The sequence below is a fragment of the Rhopalosiphum maidis genome, chromosome 4 (genome assembly GCF_003676215.2).
Source record: "Rhopalosiphum maidis isolate BTI-1 chromosome 4, ASM367621v3, whole genome shotgun sequence".
NCBI classification, from domain to species: Eukaryota; Metazoa; Arthropoda; class Insecta; order Hemiptera; family Aphididae; genus Rhopalosiphum; species Rhopalosiphum maidis.
This window is the reverse complement of record NC_040880.1, coordinates 36,262,681-36,289,935: the sequence shown is the minus strand read 5'-3', so window position 1 is coordinate 36,289,935 and position 27,255 is coordinate 36,262,681. Positions and strand designations below refer to the sequence as shown.

The 27,255-nt window shown below is 25.1% G+C and overlaps 1 protein-coding gene across 1 annotated transcript in view; it reads left to right on the top strand.

The window, feature by feature from the left end:
* The first annotated feature begins 325 nt into the window (after positions 1 to 325).
* Positions 326 to 27,255, top strand: part of LOC113548115 (zinc transporter 2-like) — a 33,142-nt gene continuing 6,212 nt past the window's right edge. The window contains exon 1 of the mRNA XM_026948801.1: positions 326 to 935. Coding sequence (XP_026804602.1) covers positions 580 to 935 — 356 coding nt within the window. The 5' untranslated portion in view covers positions 326 to 579. The remainder of the gene's footprint in view (positions 936 to 27,255) is intronic.

Genomic DNA, 27,255 nt, shown 5'->3' with positions numbered 1-27,255 from the left:
AGCTGTACAAATATAACACATCGACACCTGCTGCACGCACGCCACCGGGTGGGCTGCGGTGTTCGAATTATTATTATTATTATTATTATTATTACTGTACCGCGCGCGATAATGATCGAACTCGCACGCGGTTCGTCGAACTTACGGGGTACACGTACATAGGTATGCATAATAATAATAATAATAATAATAATAATATCGCGTTGTGTTCGATCGTATTATTCGGTTTACCGCGATATCGTGTTATACAATCGCCGGGAACTATTAACCCGTGATAAGAGCCGGAGCGTTGTTCCACGCGATTCGTCCGTCGTCCGACGTTTTTTTTCGATGCCCGTAATATTAGAATATTGTTATTATGTCGTACTCGCTGTCGCTGCCCGTAATTATATTGTCCGGCGAAAATCATAATTATTACAATACGGTTGTATTGTCTGCTCGTTGATTTTCGCGATCGTACGCTATACGCGGCCGAACGACATTTCGGCGTCCGTCCGCGCGCGAAGCCGACCGGTTCAACCTATAATTATATTTGACATTGTACCGTTTCGCGCGGAGTGTTGGTGGTCGCCGGAGAAAATGTCTGTCATCAGCGTCATCGACGCGCCCGTACCTCCCGCCACGTCCGAAGCCGTCGCCCGAGAAGACGACGGTGCCGACCGACGACGACGACGGCAACAACAACAACAACAACAACAACAACAACAACAAGAACATCACGGGTCGGCGACGTCAGTCGGCGCCGGAGCAGCGACGTTCGACGACTTGGAACGTCGCGGATCGTGGACGTCAGATACCGACGCCTCTGTATCCCGCACCGCCGACGACGGTGTCACTGATCGGACGCCACTGCTCACTCGGAGGGTCGAGTACCGCGACGAAGACGGAAGCGGCTACAACGACCGCGGATCGGACATCAGAATCGTCGTCGACGGGCAAGTAAATCTCGTCCGAACGTAAAGTACCGGTCGCTATACATTATATTTTATATAAGTCACTCGTATCCTACCCATAACAACACTCCGCGGTTTCAACGATCCCCCCCCCCATCCCCAGAGCCGTCCGTTTCAAACAGAGTTCGCGATGTTTACAAAATTTAAAATTGGTCGACGATAATATTTTTATGTATAATCGCGTACGTCCTCGTGCAGTCGTTGCAGCCGTGGCCGTGTTCGTTTTTCCCGAGTCTACCGTTCCGCGGAATCCCGATTTAGGCTTACAGGTATTTCGTACACGCCAAAGTCACCGCTGCCACTGATTTATTAATACTACGGATTGCTCACTGGCCGGGTATTTATAATCAATGCGCCGAGAAATGCTGTCGCGTAGGTACCTATATAATTATACGGCGCGACGTCGCACTTTGTGTTGTGCTGTATCGGTTATGGAGTACCTATCGAGTCACCGTATTCGTATTATGACATCAGATATTAGAAAATTAATAAGAGTAGAAACAGTGGCGTGATTAGGAGTTTGTCTTAGGGGAGGATAGACATTTTTTTACACACGATACACTTAGATTTTCAAGTACAGCGGTGAGTGGTATCTGAGAATTCTATTTTATCAAAAATCCTACTATTATACAGGTACACAAAATGTCAAAATGTATTAATAAATGTTGCTTTAAAATTCTATACAACATTATAATAAATTCTTCAAAATGTTAACATTGAATATATTAAAATTAAATATCAATTATTAAAATATTAAATTTATTTTATTTGTAATATAATTTAATGTACATAGCTCTTTATACTGTTTACAAAAGAATTTCTAATATAGAAATATAATAAATAAGCTGATAAATTGAAAATCCATTTTCTACATAACCTAAAAAAGAGAATAAGGAATTCAAATATGTTTTGAAAATTAATATCGGACTTTTGGTACTGGATGAATTATTTTTTTTTTTTGGATCTTCATGTAAAAACTTTTTTATCGCAAAATTTAGTAACGTGTGACTGCGCGTATGTACGTTACCGATTTCCAAGAATCTTACTCGTAGTTTATCATTAATTACATAAAGCGTTCGGGGAACTCACTCACGCTAATGATCAGTTACAACACACACAGTTACACAAAACTCACGATAGACATCGAATATTGCCTAAATACAACCTCTTAAAAATGGTTCGCTTTCAACAGCCTTAAAGAAATCTTTAATCGGGTTTTTTTCTTATTATCAGTATTTTCCATGTTCATATCTATTTATAGATTTATTTAATGGATAGAATTTATATTTAATATATATTGTTGTGATGTCAGCACGACAAAACACATAATCCCATAAATCAATAAATAAATATACGTGTTATATAGGCTCTGGGCCCTGGGGGGCATCTATCCCCTCATCCCCCTTTAATTACGTCCCTGAGTAGAAACATTACAACTTACAAACGTGTATTAAACTGTAGAGCTAACCGTACAAAAAAAGTTTACCTATAATAACACGAATAAACTGCGTATTAAATTGACACGTGGGAATCTATTACGTATTTAAGATGTAATACAGAACAATGTGACGTACCTATCTATAAAAAATTGGTTAAATCACATCATTATTTTTAAAATTTTTAATTATTATATTCGATATATATTTTAATTATTTTACGGGTTACTATTAATTACACGAAAAAAGCTTAACAAGTTAGGAATACACGCATTGTGTTCTATACGCTTCATATATATATATATATTTATCTGTATTATGGTGTATCTTGTTTATATATATCAATATAGGATATTTGGTGACTATATAAATAAAATTCTATTTACAATTTGACATATGAAACATATATACATATAAACAACCAAATCATAGATAAGATATAAAGTATCACAAATATTATAGATTGTCTAGTAAGTAAATTAAATTTGCGTATAGATTAGATTAGTCATATTAATTATTTTTTATTTAATAGAAATAAAATTTAAAAGATATCGAATAAAAAAATATAGGTATAGGAAATATAATATGTGCTCCATATAGAAATATAATTTATTATTAGGTAGGAGGTACTAGGAAAATGTTTTATAAAAGTAGAAAACACGCATTTTTATGAAAAGTATCAACGTATTTAAAAATTTTTTTTTTACTTAATTTGATGTCATTATTTACATTACAACATTTTTGAAAAAAAAATTATTTTTCTATTTTTATTATCATGTTTCAAGCATTTACTTTATCTATATTATTTTTTTAAATTTATTTTATTTCGTATTCCGTAGCAGAATATTAGAATTTAAATTTATTAAAATCAAGTTTCAAACAAGTATAGTTAATAAGAAATTATCTTATAAGTGCGATGAGCGGAAAAGTGAAATACTATATTTTTTTTTAGGAAGGCACCCCTGTGTCATTAAACACACGGAAGTATCAGTATATTTCAATTTTAAATAATTATAACTAATTAACATACTCGTTTGAAATTCGATTTTAAATTTAAATTTAAATACCTAGGAAAATAATCTGCTTTGGAATGCAGAATTAAAAGTATATTTTGTCCATTTAAAAAATATAAACAATACGTACGCTGGATTTTTATTGTATATTATTATAGAACATACCTTTACATAATATATACGTATATATATATTTTTTTTATAAATCTTTTATGACATCTCTTTTCTTACTCTACTGTTATACTGCAATTATATTACTAGTAAAACTTAAAGCAACATTTTAAAGCATACTGCAAAGTATATAATATTATAGTTTTAGATAAATAATTATTATCTTTTATAAGAAAATTCTGAGTAATTAAAATTACATTTTATCATAGCTTTAAGCCATTGTCATTTTATTTTAAAAATTTCGAACTAAAGTATCCATGCAACTAGCTATATTATTACTGTGATTAATGACATACCTAATAATATATATTTTTTCAATTATGGTTGTTTAAGTATTCAAAATATAAAATGTATAAATATTTTCTAGACATTGCTTCATTACTTCACAAAAAATCAGTTTTTATATAATTTTAATATTCTGACATTTATAGTAGGGGCCAATTAAAAGGTAAATTGAGAAATTTTATCTGCTTTAATATTGTAACATACTAACATAAACCAATATGATATTATAACTCTGGTTACATTATACTTATATTATGTTATATTACCTATTCACTTCGCACACGTTATATTTTATTTATATTATATTTATTGCAGCTTGATAACAACTATTATTTTGTTTATTAATTACGGTGGTGAATTTCATTCTTAAGTCTATCGTTACTAATAGAAATTAAATCAATAGTATAGGGAGCATGATTATTCCTTAGAATAAAAGTGTAAAATATTACAACCTTCATTAATGACAGTTGAACGAGTTAGATGTTTTTTTTTATTTTCATACACTATTACTTTATTAGCTATTTAATAAATAATAATTTTCACACACTAATTATATCTAAAATGAGGAACAATGATTTAAGGATTTGTAATGTATTGTATTAAACAATGAACTTGTATATTTCAATTAAAATCGATCTAAACTTCTAAGGTTTATTTAGCTGAAATTTAGTTTCTTTTTTGGAGAATCGTTAAAAATCATCTGTTTATTATATTTTTGTTTTTCAATGCTATTTTGCTCAGCCAATAGACAAGGATTTATTGGTTGTTGTAACCATATTATATTACTTATGGGATATAGCCTATTATAGGTATAACATATTATGCTGAGTAGTAACTCGCATAAAATTAATTTATATTAAAAATAGTTGTTGTCAGTTAAAAGTTATGCATAATCAATTAACTTTAGTAATGTGTATTATAAATGTATAATATTATGTAAATACAATAAGTATACCTAATAAGAAGAAAATAAATAAACACATTTAACTACAATTTACGTATTATGGATGCTTGATGGCAATGAACTTTTAGTACGTTTCCATTGAATGTAAAATAATACATTTTATTCTGAATCATAATACAATATATTCGTCCACGAATCGTATAGATAAATCTACACTGTCATTTAGACCGGTTTACACGGTACGATTTGTATTTGAAATATTATTTATTAACTACTTTATTAGTAGGCAATAGCTTTTATTCATTACATATAGATACAAACATCGGAGTAGGGGTGATGACACAAATCAATGTGGAGTTGTATAATGTACCTATTACCTATATAATGTATGTTTTTATATTATATATAATATACTCGTAAAACATTTATGACGCAACATGTATTAATTATAAGTAGTACATAATAAAATATGATAGTTACACCACGTCGTTCACTGAGATTCGGAAAAAATGTCTTGTTCATACGAGGTTCTAATATCTACCTCTTATAGTACATTTAAAAAAGTGAAATTTCTTTTAAAAAGACATTTTTTTTATTATTTATCCTATTTTTTCTTTTAGTATTTAATTCAATCGCCGACGATAATTTTCTAAATTGCTTTTGTTTAAATAATTATCATAGACCACAGTATATTGTTTTACATTCGTATTCGTGCAGCTTTTGATTGATGTTCATATTAAATTGTAATATTACAGTTAAGTATGTACAGTGGATTCCGCCTAATGTGGGCACCGATTAATATGGGCATCCGCTTAATATGGACAAAATGATCTGGTCCAAATACAAATAATTAATTCAACTAATTTCGGTTTTTATGGGCAACCGCTTAATGTGGGAAAACAGGGCTGGTCCCGAAGAGCTCATTAAGCAAAATCCACTGTAATATAATATATACGTGTATAGATAATATATATGTATTATTATTTTATATTTTATTTACAATTTATTTACTAGACGTTATAAATTATATTTTCTTCGTAATGATTACCTCTGTTTTTTAATAAAAAAACTGAGATGTTTACAATATTTACATACACATATTTTATCATAAAATACAAAAAAAACTTGTCCAGTGATAGAACCCCCAAACCACGCGGTTTTGTCATGTAGTTATTCTGGATAAATTATAGTGTTGTAATTTTCGTTGGAATTTTTTCATTCATTTTCTAGTGATTTCCATTAAATGTAATATTCACGATCTAACAAAAAAAAAAAAAAATAAATAAATAATATACAAAATATACAACATTATATCAAACCAAATCTTAATCTAAGTATAATAAAATTCAATTGTTTCTGTGCATAGGTAGTTGTTTATAACAGTAATCGAACAATGGCAGTGCACTTAAATGTTGATTTTAAATTTAAGATAATATAATTTTACGAGTAAAAATCTACATTACGATACTTTATAGGTACTGGATTTTATATCGGGAATCTCAAGAAAAGAAATTGTAAATTGGGTTTTTGTCATGACGAGGAATTATTATATAAGAGTTGTAATTCATAGCATTATTGTGAAATAATATAGGCACTTGAAAATGTACCTACGTGGTCAAAATATGTCCGTAATAATTTAATATGACCATGAATTCGTGTACGTATTATTTAGTACATATTTATATTATGTAAATATTTATATTGCGATGCACCGTGTCTAAATAATACAATAAATTGTGTGGTGTATAAAATATATTTGGTGTCATGTTTTAATGGAAACAAATTTTTGGGTAGTTAACCTAATCAGGGGCCTGCAGTGGATCATATGATATTATATTGCATTTATAATAATGCAATTTTAATATAGATCAGTGATTTATGGAATTCTCGCAATAAGGTTTTATAATTATTGAATTTATATCTTTGGATTTAAATATTCAAACTTAAATATTTTTGTTTATAAGTTAAACTGTTTGAAAATTAAATAAAACATTTTTTATATAACATAATTATATTAGTGCTGAAATTATTTAATATCGAAAATACAAGGTCACATTAAAAAAAATAATGTCAAAATCATAAACATTTTCAACTTAGTTAAAAATTCATTCAATTTTTAATCTTAATAGTATAAACTTGGAAAATTAAATACAAGGTTTTGCACAAGTTGATATTGCAGCATTCTAAAAATATCAAAATTAGATATAGCAATATAAATAAATTATAAATTGTCCTTAGAATAGAAGCTTGTACGATGTGTATCTGCTCAGAAATCAGAATCATTTTTCGCATGCAATAATTTATCATTGAATTTCAATTGAATATTAACATCCATTAAAGAAATACTTCAATGATGAGGTATATCTCCTTTTTTTATTAACGCTATAACTTATCCATGAGCTTTAAGAATCATAAAAGTATTGTACAAATATAATTTAATATACAATTTTTAAAATATACTCATAGTTTAAATCTATTTTGATTTATAATACTGATACAATCTACAATTTTATAATAAATAATATTATATCATAAAATATGAAAATAAGTGTGGTATCTATTAATTAAAAATGATAGGCAGTTACTAGATACCAATTACCTTAAAATATCGCTTATGATTTCAAGATTCTTAACAATGTTTTCATGTTATTATTTTATTCCAAAACTTGGTCGTTAAAATAATTTTGCTTCCTTAATACAATTAAATTATATTCTTTATTTAAATCTTAAATTTCTTTATCTACAATCTTTTAACAATGGAATGACAGTATACTATTATATAGTATATCTTAATCGCTTTGGTGAACTGTTATTTAATACAATAAATATAACTAAACCTTTTCATCTTGGCAATTTCTTCCTGACCTAAATTCTTATCATTATGCTGATGAATGTCTTGTCTTTATGTTGGTGACTTTGTGATCTGATTTACTCTCTATGAAAATAAAATTATATTTTACTGTTCAATGTTTTTTATTACTTAGTTATTTGTTTTCAAATAATATAAATGATCAATAAAAATAAATTTAATTTATTTAAATTCTTTTATAGTCATTTGTTTTATTATTTGTTTAAATTATTAAATATTATAATGACGTTTTGGAAGTTAAATTAGTATGCAACTAATATTAATTATTATTTATTATAATATACGCTAAACGTGTTTAAACATCAGACATTAGTAAATGATAAATATTTATAAATAAAACAAAAAATATGATCTGGTGATTAGTGGCGTGTCGAAAAAGGTAACTGAGAGGTGGCTGAAACAAATGTTTGTAATTTATTTTGTTTAGGTTGTCGTTTTTTGTTGTCATAATTATACTCATTTAATTATTTATTAATTTATATGGTAATTATTTGAATTTGTAATTTTTTTTGAAAAGTAAGAGTTTTATCTATCAATATTATTAACATGTCAAAATGTCGTTATTATTATACATTAATTAACACAATTATTTATATCAGATTGCAAGTCGTTTACATCGTTTAAATTTTATATAGATTTAAATATTTTGATATTATCTAGTGTTGGACAGCAGCTATTGTGTAGAAGTTTGTGTTGGAGTTACGGAGTTATGATTACTACTAAATAATACTAATAAAATATAAATATAAAATGAAATAAAATGGTAATATACAATACTTTAAATCAATTAATTGAAATAAAATATATTTAAAGATTACAATAAATATTCTTAAAAAATAATTTCTATAAAGAACAATATTAACGATAAATAAATAAATATAATAAGTGCTAGATGTAATACAACAAAATGTAATCATAATAGTTAATATAAATTATCATTCTCATTATCTAACACAGGCATTTCAAACTCAAAGTATTAAGTAGGCCAAAAATATTGAATAATAATTTTACGCGGGCCGCACATAAAAATTTAACGAAAAAAAATATTCATTACACATTTTTCAATTTTATTCTATATGTTTACAAACACAGCAGGTACATCTAAATTAAAAAAGCTTTAAAAAAATTAACATTAACATTTAACAATTCCCTAATAATCTAAGATAGTCGTGACACGATATTAATATTTTTTATTGTCTATTTATATTGGTAGCCACGGACCACAAACAAATGAGCTGAGGGCCGCGTATTTCATATGCCTACTCCTACATATACAATATACATCAAAACTAAATGATAACCAACATAGTGTAAGCCACTACGAGTTATAGCGGTTGACAATTCGTCCCTTTTTGCAGCCAATCTGATTTTTTTTTTCTGATAAATGTTTAACTTTGATAAAACCTTTGAGTGATGAAGTGATGAAAGTCATTTTAACGAAGATTAAGCGTGGTGATTATATTTGCATTTGTCCTCGAACAAGTTCAACGTGTCTTTTCATTATTGAACTTATAATAATTTAGTCATTTCCTAAGTATTTGTTTGAAAGATGAATATTATTTACAAGAATAAATTTGCCGTTATTTTTTTAGCCTAAGCTTAGTATGGCCTACGTATAGGTGAAACCACAAGGTTATCGCAAATATTGAAGGATCAATGTTATTTTTCTATGCAATCGTGCACTCGCCGCCAGTGTCCCAGCGTGACCTTATAATAAATCTTTCTGTTCCTGGCTATTCGCAATATGATTTACACGTACAATACTGTTGATGAATAAAAATGACAACTTTATATTTATTAATTAGCAATTGAGAATACAATTCAATTTAACTTCATAAATATATAAATTCATAATATATGTCATGCATGCTTTGTTGGACATTGCATTTTTGAAATTAAGCAGATGTAAAAATGATTTCTACATTTTAAGTCTTTAAAGAAAAGAAAATTAAAATTAATTCTTATATTGGATTTAATTTTGTGCAAAGGAAGTAATTTATTGGTTTTTTAATTTTCTGTGAATTTTTTAAAATTTAAAATTTTCATGTAAGACTTCGATAATTTAGTCTATAAATACTTAACCGGAGATTTTTTATTTTCTGAATAAATAGTTAAACTTACTGTCAAAATATATTGATACAAGTTACTAGTAAGTGCGGTTTTAATGAGTTGTTTATTGAATGTGATGATTGATTATTGATTAAAAATTTAAATAGTACATAATTCATTACTAAAATCAAAATTACTGCAGATATATTTGTATACTCGTGTACTCAAGAAAAAAATTAATATGCAATAAATCATTATTTAAATAAAATAAATGATTATATAATATGTGTGTGTGTGTGTGTGTGTGTGTGTGTGTGTGTGTGTGTGTGTGTGTGTGACTATTATCATTCGAAAAATAATTCAATGTACATATACCATAAGATTAACTTACCATTTCAAACAAATATCAATTGTTCTAAACTAAGTTATTTCATTTAAAAATATAATTGTCTCATAGCTTAAGCACTTTTAAGCTTTTAGATAGAGATTTAAGCGTATGAAAATGGTGTTATGTTTATCGTTGTATATGACTCATTGATACTACCGTGTTGTGTATAAAATTTACAAATTTTATTTAATTTCTATTATTTTTTTAATTGATAAATCCTAAGGTTATATTTAATATTAAAACAACTTATAATTCGTTTGTAGTTCTATGAGTATATTATATAATATATTATTGGTGCGTGTTTGTGAATTTAAATGATTGTTTTAATATATATCGTATTGCAATTAATCTTATTACTTGGTTATTTTACATTGTCTTTACTGTTTTAAATTACATTTTGTAATTAATTTGTATTGTAGGTATATATTAGTATGCAATTGTAAATGTCAATACATTTTTAGACTATGCGCTTTAACATTTTTAATTGTTTCAATGGATCGGGTTTTCAACACGATATTTGTATACGGTTACATTCTAAATTACACATTATAATTAATTAATACATTAAAATATGTTAATTTTTTTTTGTTCTAAGCTTTAAACACTAGTGTTATTAAATTAACATTAAAATTACAAATATGTTTTATTTTATTAGCTATAAGCTTTAAATTATTTTATCTATAATCTATATTTTATACAGGTTAATTCGCGAATAAGTTTGTTTGATATGAAAATAAAAACTTTTAATATGTTTTATTGTGCCTCCAGAATTAAATTTAAATGTTTTGAAAAATTTTATTATTTTCTTTAAACTTTCTCGTTGAAAAATACGTTTGCATTTTTAAAATGTTTAATGGACAATATAGGTACGTAACGAAATATGTTAGTGATTCTGTTTATTGTTAAACATATGTATTCATCGAAAATACATGTATTATACTATTATATATAAGGATATTCATAAAATATTTTAACCTCCTTTTATTCTTTAATAATACAGTAGTTCAAATTCTGTTATGAAATGTTATGGTATATTTAAATACCATATTTTAGATACTTTTAATATTTTTCTGTAGTTCTCTATGACAAACTTTTTGAATAAATTGACTGCCATAAGAATCACTTTTATTCCTTAGTTGCATTTTTTTTAGTGGGCCATGTGGGGCAATATGACTTATTTATTAACTCGTGGCCCATATAATAACTCCAGTGTCCTATAGATAACGTAATTTATTAGCTTTCAAATTTATGTTTATCCAAGAAATAAATCACCCTATTTAGCCTATAAATATTAAACATGCGTTAAATAATGTTATAAAAATCAAAATTCTATTAGCATTAATAAATCCATATTTAAGTTATAGTTTTATTGATGAATTCTGTTAAAATGTTAAGATTTTTTTTTTTTGGAGAATAATGCATAGTGGGTGCGTATACAAGGTATCTTATTTTTGAAAAAAAATAGCTAGAGCTATATTTTTTACTTCCGAGTATTTATTTGAATTTACCCTTCTCCATTATATACTAGTAAAATGATGCATGCCATTGATATAAGTCATATGATGAGTTAGTTGACTAAAATTAAAGATTGACGAAAATTTTTTCCGCTCATATGGATAGTTCGTTAAATTAAACGTAACAGTTGATGAACAACTTATGTAATTTGGCAGAAAAAATTGGAGCGAGTACCTATGCAAAGTGAATCGTTCTGTATAGCAGCGGTACTATATACCACACAAATATTCGCAAACTTACAGGAGATTAATAGGTTTTGAGCGTAAAATGTTCTTATTCTAACATAAACTGCATTCTGCAGCTCAAATTATAACAATATTTAAAAGATTAAAATACCGTTTCTACATAATATTATTACTATATAATATTATAGTGCACGTGCACTGCTGAATATTATTTTTTATAGATAGGTAACAACGATACGAAAATGTCGGTCACTACAATAATATATGTATGCAATATACGTAATACGTGCATTTGTCCCATTTACATATTTATATAATTATAATAAAATACACACACATGTATATATATATATATATATATGTTACATATACAAATAATAATAATATATATTGTATATATATGTGTACAAACGCGTGCCGTGAAAAACATTCTTCAGCGGTGGCGACTGTCGCCGTTAAAACTTGACTCTTAATGACCGTGAAACACTAACGAATAATTTTTTTTTTAAACGATGCCTACATATAGGTATGTAAGGGAATAAAATATTTTAAACTATGCCGAGGTGGCTATGGTGGTTGATAATAATATAGTATATACATAAAAAGCCAATAATATGACGTCGCACGTGAATTAAAACATACTCCATAGTCCGTATGAAAAAACCTACCTAGTTATAGATTAGGTATTTACATTCTTGATTAAAATACTTTTTTGTCTCTAGACGCCTATTTGTATAAATACTTTATTAAAATATATTCAGGATAAAGAGTATTTAAAATAGTAATTGAATATTATTTTTTGCATTTAGTTATGATGTTCAATATTATTAATTCATTAATGTATATTTTCGGTTACCATCTTCTTTTTGGGTTCATTTTAAGTTCTAACTTCTAATATTTTTAATATTTTATGAACATTTAATATATTTTTTAAACGTATATTATATAATGACATTATAAAAAAAAATACATCAGTTTTAAGTAAAACTTATTTATAATTAGAAATAAATAATTAAAAAAAAAATAGGACTAAAAATTGTATATGTTTGTAAGAACAACTTATAGCTTATAGGAAACTTTTTACTCGCATAACATGTACAAGCTTTAAAAAAAAATTGATCAACGCGTATATTGGAAAAAACTAAAATAAAGTTTAAATGCCAATCATCTATAAATAGCTAAAAAGAACCAAAATATTTTGAAAATGTTAAAATGTCAAAAAAAAATCTAGTATAATGTTTATATTCTAATTTTCTTGTAGTTTTAACCAATTTTTTTTTAGAGACCAACCTTAAAGTTTAAAACTAAAGAATTTTTAGTGCTCCAAAACTTGATGACAGGCACGAAAAATATATAAAAATCACACATCTTTGTAAAATCAAACATAGATTCATCGATTCGCTTAAAATCAATAAAAAAAACTACGAGTATTAAAAACACTTATATTCGAATACCTTACACGACTGTTTCCTATCTAACCTTACCTTTTTATATAGATAGGTATGTGTGTACATGTATGGTATATATATATATGTGGGCACTAGGCATAACAGTTATTTATAATATGTAATCGGCGCATTTATTACGTCGCGGGTTCCGGTCGTCGACGTCGTCGGGGGATGGACGCTGTTGCGTAGGCCAACGACGATAATAATTAATTATATACATACAATATTATAATATTGTAAAATGGTTTACTATACTCGCGGTGGAAAGAGAAATCGTCGTGGAAAAAAAACACCGCGTACTACTGTCACAACGCGCGGCACTCAGTTTAAATGGGAATGCGAGCACTGCCGCCCGTTCATTCGACTGTCGTCCGTCGTCTCGCTTGCGCCACCTGCACCGGTCATCATCGTCACGCATCTCTTCCGTCGCCGAATTCGTTTTATATACACGCATTATCACATTTACCTACCTAAACGATTTTATATTTTGTCGTTTAAATTATGTTTTGTTTTTCCATCGCAGTGTACCTGTATTGTATATAATGTTTGATTAATACCGTGCCGCGTAGCGTTTGCCGTTCGCGGACAAGCAATTTATTCTTTCACGTTATTTAATATTCTTTTCTACACAATTTTAATATATAAATTACATTATATAGATACATAGACTCGCGATTATTTGACACTAACAATTGTCTGTGCATTCCGTGTGGATCGCTTAAATCCAACTGTTACGCGAGTAAGTCATGGAATTTTTATTTTTAAATAATATATATAATTATTGACAAGTGCGTCAGTACTGTAGAGCGTATTTTTGAATTTTGGCACAATTTCTTATATCCAAGTTTTAAGGTATCTTAGGTTTAAATATTTATGTTGACAAAAACAAAAAAACACAACTTTAATCAAAAAGACGTTGCTTACCTTTCTATTTCAAGTATTTAATATATTATCAAGAAACTTGTTCATACAAGTTTTGAAAAATTAAAAAAAAAATAATATTCTTTGACTTAAAGCTACAATTGTTTTAAATGATTTTTTGATAAAACAGTACGTTATGCTAAAATATAATATTGAATATAGTTAGTAATAAAATGATAACATTATTTTTAAAGCTGCATAAGAATAAATTAATTGAAGTAAACATCGATATTTTAATCAGAAATATTATAACTCGTTCTGTTAATTAATTAACTTTATAAAAAAAATAGTAATTTCTAACATAATTTAACTCAAATGTTTTTATAGAAACCAAACCTTACATTAATTTATTTTGATGAGCTGTATTAATGACAATTAATTATTAATTTACTTTGATATAAAACTAGTAAAATATATTAGGGTAGAAAAGCTCATGCATCTATAATATAGTATGACATTAATATGATTATGGTACCTAATTGTGATAAACGAAATTAATAAAGTGGTAAAAAACTATTTTGTTATTTGATGAACAAAAGTGATGAATACATTTTTATCATTACCTAGAGCATTAAATATACAACTATCATACTTAATTATTTATAAACCCACATAAGTATTATTAAAATGTTGAAAAACATTTCGACCGATTTTATATATATTTTTTTTAACGATGAACATTTAACAGAACGAAATTAAATATTAATTAAGATAAGCTATTTATTAATATTTAAAACAATTCTGATAACTTAAATTTAAGAAGAAAAATTGAAAAATGTTTCACTTATTATTTCAAAGGTGAACAAATGCTACATAAATGTATCTAGGTTAGGTTTTTATTGTATATTTTAAATACATAATAATATGTAATTTGGTATTTATTTTGATTTTCTATGATTATGGAATTCATATATATTTTGATAATTATTATTTGTCTTAAAAATAATAGTTTTGACTACAAACAATTAATATTTTAACGTTATTCTATTGTTTACGAAGTATCTGGTCATCATGAAAATTACTTAAGCTTTTTAATATTTTGGAATTCAATTTAAATTATTTACTGTTTATAAGTAAAAAACAAAGTGATTTATTCATGTATCTTTGTAGTAAAAATAAATATTAATTTTTCTTTCATTTGACTGTATTTGTTGTTTATAAATATAATAATAAATAGAGAGTTTTTTTTGAAACCGGAACGAGTGTCAACTTTTTTCATTTGTAAATTTACTCTCTCCTTCAAAACAATATAATTATAAAAAAAGTAAATTATGCTAATTCAAAATAATTGTTCATTACATTATGAATTATTATTTATTATTTAATAATACAACTATGTATAATATTTAATATACTGGAGTTTAATTTAGCAATTATAATAATTAACATAATTTATATTAGGATTTTATCTTAAGTTTTAAATAACTACTATAAAATATTAGACAAAATATTTTTTTCAAGTCAACATCAAATATATATATATATTATTATTTAGCTGTATACCTATTAGCTTTCATATAAATTCAAGAAAAAGAGCTTATCGGTAATCCTAAGTTATTTACACTGAAAAAATAATAATACTTTGATAATATGTACATAAAATACGCTTACTGATACCACAAAGAAATCTTAAATAAATTTGATAAACTTTTTTTATTATAAACGTTTAAAAACTCAATATTTTGTCTAAATGATATTTTTTTTTGTTTTATATAATTCCTGCTTTTAATGGCACGCAGTTATATCTAATATCTATGTTATTTTACAACAGTTTACGTGGCCTAGTTTGATAATTGACGTATCTAACATAATATGCACTTTGAAAATCTGATATTTTTTCAGTACTTGTATGTTAGGTATGTTAAATTGTTTCAATTTACTAAAATAATATAGTAATATTTAACTTGTAATATGAGACTAAAATTTATCATATCATAAAATACATAACAACTGTAAGTCATAACTATTGTATTATTATCACATATTTGAATACTAACGTTTTCATTGAATATATTATACACTATTCAGGATATACGCTATTCTGATCATATTATCTGTCAATAACTTTTTTAAATACTAATAGATTAATTTGAAAATAATACGATTGATCACTTTTTATGTATTAAAGTGTTTTAATTAGGTAGCTCGTCATATTTTGTATTAATTTAAACACAGGATTTAGTATATTGTCCGCATGGTTTTATAGGATTCAAGTAATAATATTTGTATTATAGTTCTTATTTTTAAATATTACATTACTACAATTAATATATATATATATATATTGAGTTTTCATAAATGCCTATTTAAATTGTATTTATTTTGCAAAGAAATACATAAAAACAGTTATATGTTTATTTCAAAATTACAAAATCCTCTCAGATATAAATATCTTAAATATATTAAATTATAATTTGGAAATTTGAAACCGACTAAAAACATAATTTAAAATAATTTTAGAAAATCGCAACATTGAATTTATTTGTTACACAATTAAACAAATATTATATATGAATCAAATTTTTATATATTATTTTATAGTATTATTATAGATAAGAAATGTGTGCAAAAATAATAATAAGAATTAAAAATAAATAGTTTTTTTTTCTTCATAAAATGTAAATTATAGATCAATTGAATAACGATAATGAATTTTTATTTATTAAATTATCACGCTATATATATATATTATTTATTTTGTTTATTTGATGATGACTGATAACATTGGTAGTGGTCACTGATTATTTTATGTTATGGAGCTATAAGGTATTTTCTATTTATGAAATCTTTAACAATTAATGTTGTTTTTTTCAAGACTTTAAAACTAAATACATTTCTATTAAAATGGGATTTGGTTGAATTTTATTAAATTATAAAATAACCAGATATTTTTTATCGATGTTCAAGAACAAAAATGCAATAGGTAATATTGTGTCCACACAATTATTTTAAAAAAATACCTGAATAGAATTATTTGTTTAGACATATATAATGTACGAGTAGGTGTATTTTTTATATGTAAATTAAAAACAACTCAAAAAAGTATAGAAACTAACGTTAGTATTACTTATTTATAAATGCTTTGAGCATTAAGTAAAAATTTAAAATTTAACGAGATTATAATATTATTAAAATATATGTAAATAACGTACTCTATTCTGTTAATTTCGATTCAAATTTACTTGTTTTATTTATTTAAGTATTTATTATACCAATATATTTATGATTTCATATGGTTAAACATCTTTTTTATCATAAAATGTATTAATATACCTTGTTGAAATATTTGTATTTTTCTTTTATATTGTTGTAAGATAAATACATTATTTTAACGTTAAGGGTTATCATATATTATACCATTGGTGAATTTAATTAATTTTCTAAGCTTTAGAATCTAAAGGGAGGCCAAATATCTCTTGGGCCCGAGTTGTCTATATAATAAAATTCTACTGTTTACTATTAACCTGCTCAAATCTAGGCTATTAACCTAGACTCGTAAGATATATAATAATGTATAATGATTATTGGGATCAAAATCTCTAGGGGGCAGGAATGTCCCCTATGCCATCCCCCTTAAATGTTGCCGGTACACTAATACGGTAGTATTTGTATTTTAAACAAAATTAATAATGCAAATTATTCATAAATGAATAAAATTAATTATTTCTTATTAATTAAATAAAAATTGCTGATAATATGTATGCCTGAAAATTTAAATTTAATTAATAACAGTAGTGCTAGCTAAAAGCTAATACTCCAGATAATATTGATTATAATGCGTTTAAATTATTATTCAACCATGTGACATATAATAGGTATTAGGCAGTATTAATTATTCAGTTTATATAATATTTATTAATCCATGTTGTTATATTTTATAAAATATAATTTTATTTTTAATAATAACTTGATTTACAAATAATAATTTGTAAAAATTTGTTAAACACATTTTAGATTCTGAGCGAAGTATTGGTTTTAAATTTTTATATGTGTTTTTGTGTCCGAAAAATTTTTTTTAGAAGAAAGTATATAATCAAGTTCGAGGGAGGTTTCTCAAGTTTTTATTTATAAATTTAATCTAGTTTATATTTTATACTTATTGAAGGAGCCAAGAGTAGAAATTCCCTAGTACTTTCTAAAATAACCGTGGAAAACAAAAAAAATTTATTTTCTTTTAGATTTTAATGTTATTTAATTAATATAGTAGTAAAATGTACCTATATAATAACGAATAATATTATTACTCGTTTTTCATAATGTACAATTATTTAAATTTCAAACACCTATTATACATTTATCTATTAAATTACAAGGTACACTATATTGTAAAGAAGAACGGTTTCTTAGCTGATAGTTTTTTGAAATTATACTTTGTAAAGTTTTCTATCTTTTATGTATACCTATAGGTATAATTTATAAACTATAGTTAATTCTATCAATGTTTTTTTAAATGTAAATCAGTTTAATTTTACTACCTACAAATGGTTTGATTTTTGTACGGTAAAATTGTATTATTCTTTAGCATATACAAACTTTATTCAGTAATAGTCTTACACGGTTATTAATCGTCGAGTTCCAAATTTAATAAGAATAACTCACAATTACAATTTAACGAATTAATATGACTTAGAAATATATAAAAATATATTTAATTAATTACGTGTTATGATACTAAATATACATACAATTCAAATTTAATAACTGATGTATTGTCTATGTATTTTGATGAAATAATAATTTGATACAACGTATTTGAAGTAGGTATTTTTCAGTTATAATTTATTTAAATTGTATCTTTAACATTTTTTTAAATGTTTATGTATTTATAAAAGCGATTTTTGTACGTTTACATTTTATAATAGCTTCATTCTATTTATTGTTTAAATATGCTATCGAAAGTTGTCAAATTATTATAATATGCAAATCTCAATTTTGTTAAATGTTAAATGATTACTGTTAATTATATATAATGCAATAAATTCTAAAATATAGTAGTTCTGGAACATGTATGAATACATGCAAACGATCATACGTTTTTCATCGCTTGCGCGATAGGTAGAGAAAATTAAAATTTTGATTAAAATATGACCACATTGTGGATAACTTTGCTAATTGATCTGCAATGACAATCACGTAGTTTTTTTCTTCTAGATCAATTTATTTTCCTCTACTCTAATCGCCTATTAAACCTCACATTAAACTTGCGGTAAATAATTTTTTCAGTTAAATTTTAATAAATATTTAAGATAATGTATTATAAAATAACGTTAATTTATAGTTTTCTTCCCTATTGATATTGGGATCAACGAATTCTTAACGTTCAATAATTTAGTATTATTGACCTACTTACCTTATTTTTCCGGTGTCGATTGAATACGCCTATAATTTCGTTTAACTTGCTTACATATTTATATACTATCGCTAACGTCCGAACACCGCGTCTAATCAAACGTCAATCTGTGCTATGCTATATACATATGTATTATATGCTATATATAATACACTCTCATCTTTAGTACATATTTTTGTATTTTTTTACCGTTTTTACATGTACGACTACGGGTCATCTAGTCTTGGTAACTAGATCAGATGCATGGAGTGTTCATATTCATTATACAAATACTGACCAAATAATCGCTCCGGCCAAATTTCCAAAAAGATTTCTTTATGTAGTTAGTAGTTACCTATAATGCATGTACGTGGTACGTCTCTGAAGTCTCTATTAGTGAGAATGACCCAGCAATATAAAATGCATAGACTAAAGCCACCATGTATACGGACACGCATTCATAGTTGAAGATTGAGCTGAATTCCGGGGGAGGCTTAATTTCTTATTTTATATTTAAATATTCAAACTTAGCCACTATCTCTCTTTCTAAAACTGTTATAGTTATTTTGATGTTTTTACCGCAGGCACGTATACAGGGGTGGTTAGGTTAACCCCCTCCTGAAATAATTTCGAGTAACGAAGAAGAAATTGTTTTATTTTATCGTGGTACAATTTGTATTGCTATATTTTGTAATCCCCCTTCCCACTAAATTTTTTTTTTACCTGTTGCCTGTTTTACCGTGAACGTTAGCTATTGTAAAATTAAAAACAATAAAAATTACAATTAAAACACAGTTAAAAATTATAAATATTTAATATTTCTATTATAACAAAAAATCAACTGTGTAAATGATTATTTGTTTTTTAAATTGTATTGAATACTTTTTTTCTAGCGCTATATTTTTATTCCTGAAATAAAATGGGCTGAACAAGGATCAACCATTGTATTGATAAGAATAAAAATAATCCAACTTTTATTTGATTAAAAATTATTTTAATGTACATGCTATAAAATAATGATATTTATAATATAACAGTTGGATTTATGAGCTTGTATGAGTTTTTTAAGGTAAGCCTATGAAATTCTACAGAAGTGGCTAGAGAGTGATATTTTTATTATATGTGGTTAAAACAAAATGATTATTCGATACATTTATCAATTGATCTTAATAAGTAATAAGTATATTAAAATGACATAACTACAACATAGCAAATTTGCATTCAGCTGAATCCATTATACATTGTTAGTTTTAATATTAGAGTAAATTTACATAATATTAAACTTAAAAGTGAGAATATTATCTAGGGAATCTTATAGACTACTAGGTAAATTTACTCTAGTATTAAAGCTAATAACATAAAATAGGTTCTGCTAAATGTAAATTTGCTATATTGTATGTATGCAAGACAGAGCATGGCTTCCTATAGTGGGATCAAACATTATTATAAAAATATATAATACAGACAGTATTATTATTTTTTAACCTTCAGGAAAATGCCCATTTAGACCAGTTTTGGTTTGTTACGTGTAACTAAATACCATAATGTTGTATATAATATTATGATATTATTGTGTTATATTATGATCATCGGGTCGTGTGGAAAATAATAATAATAACAATTTCTTGATAACGGGAACAAATTCCAATTACAAAAGATTTTGTTATACACATTAAGTAACGCAAGAATAAAGATAATTCATTTTTAGAATATATAGCATCTGATAAAAATTCATTGAAATAATCAGTATTTTTTACAGCATTTCCAGCGAAATTAATTAAGAATAATTATAGTATATTTAATAAAAAATAGATTTGAAATTCGAAAATTTATTGGATTTGTTTTTAAATTAATGTTTTGTAGTATTTCAAGCTAATCTATCAACTGATTCAATATTTTTTACTAAAATTTTAATTTAAGTTTGATAGATTGCGGTTCTAGTGTTTGCGTATTACAACCGACACAGTCGTCACATCATAATATAATTATATATTGTTTCCAATCGTTTTCCGCCACCATCGCGATCTATCTTCCTTATAATATTTTATGAGTATATTATTATGAATTCTTGTGGTTTGATTACTGATAATAAATGTGTACATTATAATATACAACGCATGGATACGCTATAGTGGTTATTTTCGCTTGTTTATCGCACCTATCGTGTTATTAATACGTGACTGCAGTCACTCTCACAGAAAGTGTTTTAATTTATTTTTAATATATCATATTATTATGTGTAGTTATTATGTACGCAAAAACACGCCACATATATATTCGTTTTTCTATTTTTTTGAGGACATAATGACTTTATTTCAAAAATACACGGCTCGCTTGTGATCATGTAGATACACAAAAACTATTTATATACTTATATATAATATCAAAACCCAAAACAAAACCGGTGAGAAATTTTTATATTTTAATTTAATTCTACTATAGTATATTATAGTCGTCCATTTTTACGTACTTACTAATTATTAATTGCAACAATGCAGAAATATACGGCGTAGTTCTTGTATTTAATTCGACTTTTTCGAATTTACCTTTTATTTTATCACTATATTGATCGATATTTGATAATATTACAATAACATTTTATGCGATTAATAATAATGTACAATTATTATTATGCTATTGATATATCTGTTCGATTTTATAGCTTATTTTCATATAAACAACTAAATAACGACTAATAAAATTACTATTAGTTACTAACAACTGCAGTTGATGTATATAATGTACAGATTAAAATTTATCATATATTTTTATATAGAGTATTTTATAGTTTTATATAATTGAAATTAAACAGATAAACTGACGTTTAGTAGGTAGGTACCTACAAGTAATATTGAAGTCTATTTATCAAATTAACTATTTAGTCATAAGTGGCAATAACATTAATATAATGAATAAATAATTTTTTATATTTATTAATATAATAATAATAATATATAGGTACATATTACATATAAATATAAAGTGGCTATCTGCAGTGTTTCTTTTATACCCATTATATAATTAACTATTTTTCTAATTGATACTCAAATAATTTTTAAAAATGTATCTATTTTGTTTTTACGTTTCTTAAAAAAAAAATATGAAAGTATATAGACTCGTTGTTTGTTTAAATTTTAAAATTTGAATTTTATTTTTATAAAAGTCTTTCATTCAATATAAAAGGTCAAGTTAGAACACTGAAGTAATATTGTTCACACTTTATTAAAATTGTTTTTACAAAATTTAAAAATATCTAAATTTAACGCGTTTTTAAAAATTTCCTACTTGTTTTTGCTATATTTTATTTTAGTTTAAATTTTATATTTTATATTTTTTTAACACATATTATAATTCAAATTTAATATTGTAAAAGTATTTTAATTTATAATTTCTGTATTCAATTTGACTAAAAATATTGTTTTCAATATTAAATATGTATTTAACCGAGATAAAAAAGGTGAAAATACTATAAAATCTTCTCATTACTTTGCTAATTGGTAATTTTTGAATACTTCTACTTATTAATTTTAACTATTGGTAATTTTTTAATACTTTTACTTATTAATTTTAACTAGCTTAACTTAAACTAGTTTAAAGTAACTTGTTCATCCTTTACTCTCGTTCAAGGTCAAGTAGTCTTTAAACACTTTGAGGAAGTGGTACTTTTAGTAATATCTATATTTATGCATATAGATTGTATTATAATCAACGACAATTATATACAGAGAGCTCTTGTAAATTGGATGGATCTTGAAATAAGATTAATATTTATTTTCATAAATCATATTGTACATATGTATTTAATTTAATAACTTAAATAATTATTTGCTTATAAAAAAACTTGTTTAAGCATGACATTAATTTTTAAAGTAAACAACTTGATATTTTTGGTAAATAATTAATAATTACTATTTGTCAATTGTAATTACTTAAGTAGTATTACTTTATATTATAAATTTAAGACATGTTGTTAAAAAAGTAATATGTAGCTTTCTGTTTAAAATTGAAATGTCTTAGTTCTGGCGAAATAAAGAGAAATAAATTATGATTCGTATCATGATATATTTTTAATAATTGAAGGGCTACGGGGAAAAACAATGATAGTCAAAAGAATTTTTTTTCTCTCATAAAAAAAAATGTAAATTTAATATTTTTTTTGTTCATTGTATCTAAAATAAATTGTATAACTACAATAAATTTTTTTGAATTATTTCGTACTCGATCTCTTGGTTGTTTTGAGATCTGAAATTTTAAAATTGCAACACTGAACATTTTAAGAATATTGACTATTATCGTTTTTCTCCGTAACCCTTCAATTATAATAGCTTGTGGTTAGATAACTTTATTTGGTTATTTTATAACCAGATTTCAATATATATAGTGAATCGTTGATCAGTCACCAACACTTTTTTTATTACAAAAATCTTTAAATTTTACAAATTTTCTACTTTTTTTTGAGTAGAAAATCAAAAATCATGTTATTTACCATCAATTTTTTAATATTTAAATTTTTTCGACGACGAATATATTATAAAATAAAAGTAATTATTTTTACTAAGAATACCATCCTGATTAAAAAATACTTTAAGTTTGGAATCATTTTTACTTTTGTTGGCATAGAAAAATACTTAAAATCAAAAATATATTACTAAAACTACAACTAAAAATTTTAATTTACCAAATGTACTTATATAATATAATATAATAAAATTAAAATATATCTAAATAATAAAATGTATTGCTCTTTAAGTAATAGTGATCAAAAACTATCTACCTTAAATATAATATTCATTTGGTGTACGGTGTAAGTAGTATACATATTTATAGTGCCTGCAAACCTGCAGTAATAAGTCTATTCTCAGTCTTTCTGATTCTTGACCAAGTTTTTAATCTTATAAACTACCAAAGTCATAATAAAAATAAGCGGAAACTAGGTATTAAATATTTTTGTTGTTAAAATACCTAAGTATAGTTTTATAAAAAGTACTAATTAAAGTATATAAAATTGTATTCATACATACTAAATAGCTTCAAATACTGCTCATGAAATGTTGCCAACAAAATAATTTAATAAATAGTTTAAAAATATTTTATAGAACAGTTTCAAATAAGAACTTAAGAATTAAATATATTTTGTAACTTAATTATGAAACATCACTCAGTTTAGAGGGTTGTCCTCATCAAAACAAATTATACAGTCATTTAACTTTCACCGATAGTATTAATGAGCATGACAATATTATTAAAGCGGCAAATTTGCAGTTTATTAATTACTGTTGATTATTTTTCATAAATGTAATTTTAACTTAAAAATATAATAATAATGTAATTAGTTAAGGTAGGAAGTTAGGTGAACGTGGCTTAAATTTGTCTACACTTTTATGAATCTCTCTTATATTAGTTATGTTCTTTCTTCATCTTTATGGAATATACATTTATTAAGTATGTAGTTAATTTAAAAAAAAAATCTTTTTTATATGCACGATAATAAAATATTATGACTATACATAGAGAGACAGATATGATTAAAAAGCTTATTATAGCCAATAGATATATACGATTTTTTATATCACAATTTTAGTATTAACTTTACAAATGTTGCATCATATTACGGATGTTTTATTAAAACAAATATAATACTATTAAGATAATTAAATGAAAATTATGAAATAATGATATAATATATATATATATTTACTTAAATTAATAAAACAAAATATTTCCAAGTCGTGTTTTAAATTATATAATAATAAACAATAATTTAAATAAAAATACTGCTATAAAATCTTTTGTTTATCCAATATATATATATATATTTGTATTATTAGTGTGTACAACTTGTATTAGTCATTAAACAAGTCTTATCAAAGTTTATGTTTAATATTTTATAAATATTTAATACGTATGTATGTTACCTATTTGTTTATATTATTTGAATTGTACAAATTATTATTATAATTAAATTTAAAATGTATGTATTAAATCATATGTAGGTAACTAGTTTACACATTTTTTTAATGTTAAGTAGAACTCTGGGTACACACGTCATATAAAACCAGATATATTTTTAATTTTCATTAGTCTCAATACAAACCATTCTTAAAATATTCAATTTACATATATAGTTATTATAATAATTTTATACAACACTATACATGTAATGATAATGTATCATCTTGTGTGTTGAGTCTAAAATTGCCTCTAGTGTAATTATTTATATTTTATAGGTGATAACATTCTTTGAAAATCTTTTTACAAATGGAAATTAGCGTAACGTTGACGTTTCCGGTCAAGGTTAGTGTTTAATGTTAATATAAAAATTTCTGTCGAAATTTTTGATCATGGACTATTAAATCCAATGTCGAATACAATATATTTTGAATACACTATATCACGATCTAATCATTGAACTAATCGATTCCGGATTTTTTGATAACGAATTAATTATTTAACAGCTTAAGCTAGATATCCTTAATTGATCTTTATCATTAATCCTTAATGTACAGAGATTTTTTTAAACTATTATTAACTGGTCCATTGATATGCATAATTTACGTGGTATTTTTAAATTTATGGTCATTATAATTTTTATCAGATACCTATTCACCTACCAATTACTTTGTATCAATTTTCATGAAATGCACACTTGGCCTCCATTGTTAACTTAAATAAAAATATTTACTTTTTTCTAAATTATTTTATTTATGGCTTTAGTTATCAATTTGTATACCAATCAACTATTTGTATACATTCAATTGTTTCTACTATACGTTTATACATATGAGAATACTTTTTTTTTTATACGATTAGTATTTACTATAAAGATGATTCTTTTTAATGTAATTCTATAATATTACTTACTTACCTACTTAATAATAGTTCATACTATTATAGTCCATAGTTTTGTCAAGAATAGAGTTTTTAATTCGTTTTATTAGTTAATATGCAATAATAACATTTATGACATTGGCAAAGTCGAATGTAAATTGCAAATTATTAGGCAAGTAATAATATCTACAATACCTGTTGTACTCATTTTTTATTTTTTAATCATTTTTGTTTTATGATTAATGATTAAATTATTATTTATTCATGAACATGAACACAATACTATTGTCATTCAATAACACGTATACCTAGTTTTTTTGTTTGTTATTTATAGTTTATACTTTTAAATAAACAAATATTAGGTATACAGTCATCACCCTTAAATAGTTAAATCTTTAAACAATAGTATAAGTAACTATAATTAATTATATATATTTTTTAGAAATTATTCAATTGGCTTACATAGGGTATACTATACATCAATATCATTATTTAGATTTGTATAATTTATATGAAAAAAATTGAAACTAATGTTGAATTACAAGATAAACATTTGAACGGACCAAACAGTATTGATAATGAAAGCCAAAGGTTATTCGTATCATAGCATTTTCCTGTGGATTCGAAAAATGCGTGAAACGTTGCCGCGTTTACTTAAAATATTATATTAAGTTAGAAAAACATGTTTGAGTGCCACTGTAAAGATTTATTTGCTGTTATACTTATACGGATCTGAATGAAAATAATCTCAAATAATACAAAACAAATATAGTATTAATATCATAATACTGTAGGTGTGTTTTAATCTCAAATCTCGAGCACAACGGCAACGTAGTTCTTGGGTGGAATCGAAACCCCCTCCAGGGTTGTGTCATCATAATTAGTATAGATAACAACATGGAAAACAATTTAAATATTTTTTTCACTTTATTTTATATTCAATATTAGAGTGCTTATCGGA